This window comes from Malurus melanocephalus, unplaced genomic scaffold (assembly GCF_030028575.1).
Source record: "Malurus melanocephalus ecotype Western Australia unplaced genomic scaffold, MMel_1.1 scaffold_673, whole genome shotgun sequence".
Classification (NCBI taxonomy): Eukaryota; Metazoa; Chordata; class Aves; order Passeriformes; family Maluridae; genus Malurus; species Malurus melanocephalus.
The window spans coordinates 144177-145298 of record NW_026623905.1 but is presented as its reverse complement, the minus strand read 5'-3'; the positions used below and the strand labels follow the sequence as shown (position 1 = coordinate 145298).

The 1122-nt window shown below is 70.5% G+C and overlaps 1 protein-coding gene across 1 annotated transcript in view; it reads right to left on the bottom strand.

The window, feature by feature from the left end:
- The window catches only part of LOC130584181 (connector enhancer of kinase suppressor of ras 2), a gene marked incomplete at its 3' end in the record, with an annotated part of 168858 nt that extends 168202 nt beyond the window's left edge, over nt 1-656 (bottom strand). The window contains exon 1 of the mRNA XM_057384002.1: nt 259-656. Coding sequence (XP_057239985.1) covers nt 259-322 — 64 coding nt within the window. The remainder of the gene's footprint in view (nt 1-258) is intronic.
- Nucleotides 657-1122: the final 466 nt, after the last annotated feature.

The window sequence follows — 1122 nt, the reverse complement described above, 5'->3', positions numbered from 1 at the left end:
CCCGGCCCCCTCCCGGCTCTAGGGGCACCGGGGATCGCCAGCCAGCCGCCCCCGCTCTGAGCCGGGCTAGGGGGGGCAGAGTGGCCCCGGCCCCAGCGGCTCCCGCCCCTTCCCCAGCCAAGCACAGAGGGGCAGCCGGCGGTGCCGGAGGCGGGATCCCGGAGCGGGGGAATCCGCGGAGCTCCCCGCACCTGCGGGGCGGGGGTGGGGGGTGATGGATGGGAGAGGGCACCGCGCAGCCCCGGCACCGCTCCTCACCTTTCATCCAGTCCACCACCTGGCTCGGCGACCACTTGCTGACGGGCTCCATGATGAGCGCCATGGGCGGCTCGGGCTGCGGGGCTCGGCGGCCGCCGCTCTCCGGGCTCGGGCGAGGCTGTGCGGGGCGGAGGGAGCGCAATGCCCGAACCGCGGCTGCGGGAGGGGAGGAGAGGAGAGGAGAGAGCCGCTAGATCCCCGCTTGCCTCCGCTCCGCTCCGCTCCTCTCCGCTCCTCTCGCTCGCTCGCCGCCTCTGTGCCTCTCTGGGGATTTCAGTTCATGTTGCCGGCTCGGCGGGGAGGGGGAGGAGGAGGAGGAGGAGGAGGAGGAGGAGGAAGGGAGAGAAGAGGGCGGCACGCTCCGACGCCTCCCGCCCCCGCCAACCCGCGGGCAGCGGTTCCCGGCCCCGCCGAGAGGTTGGAGCCGGGCGGCGGCGAGCGGGGCACGGGCTCGGTTCAGCTCAGCTCAGCTCAGCTCAGCTCAGCTCAGCTCAGCTCCGCCGGCTCCGGTCCCCGGCGGCTCCCCCGGCTCTCCGCGGCCGCGCCGGTGTCTTTTTCTCCTGGCGGAAATGACGAGGCGGCTCCTGCCACCCGAAAATATCTCCAAGTGAAATGGGAAGCGACACCCGACGGCCGCCCGGGGCGGGGGGAGCGGGGGGAGCGGGGATGACTCGCAAGGTGCCGCCGGCGGCAGGAGGGGTCTGGGGCGGCGGCAGCACCGAGCACCTGCTCCCGGCGGGGCCGGAGCGCTTGGGGTGTGCGTTTGATGGATTTTATTTGCCCTGAATTAAGCATCGTTGCGTGGGCGGGAAAAGTAATTTTTTTTCCCCTTTTTTTTTTTTTTTTTTTTTTTTTTCTTGTGAG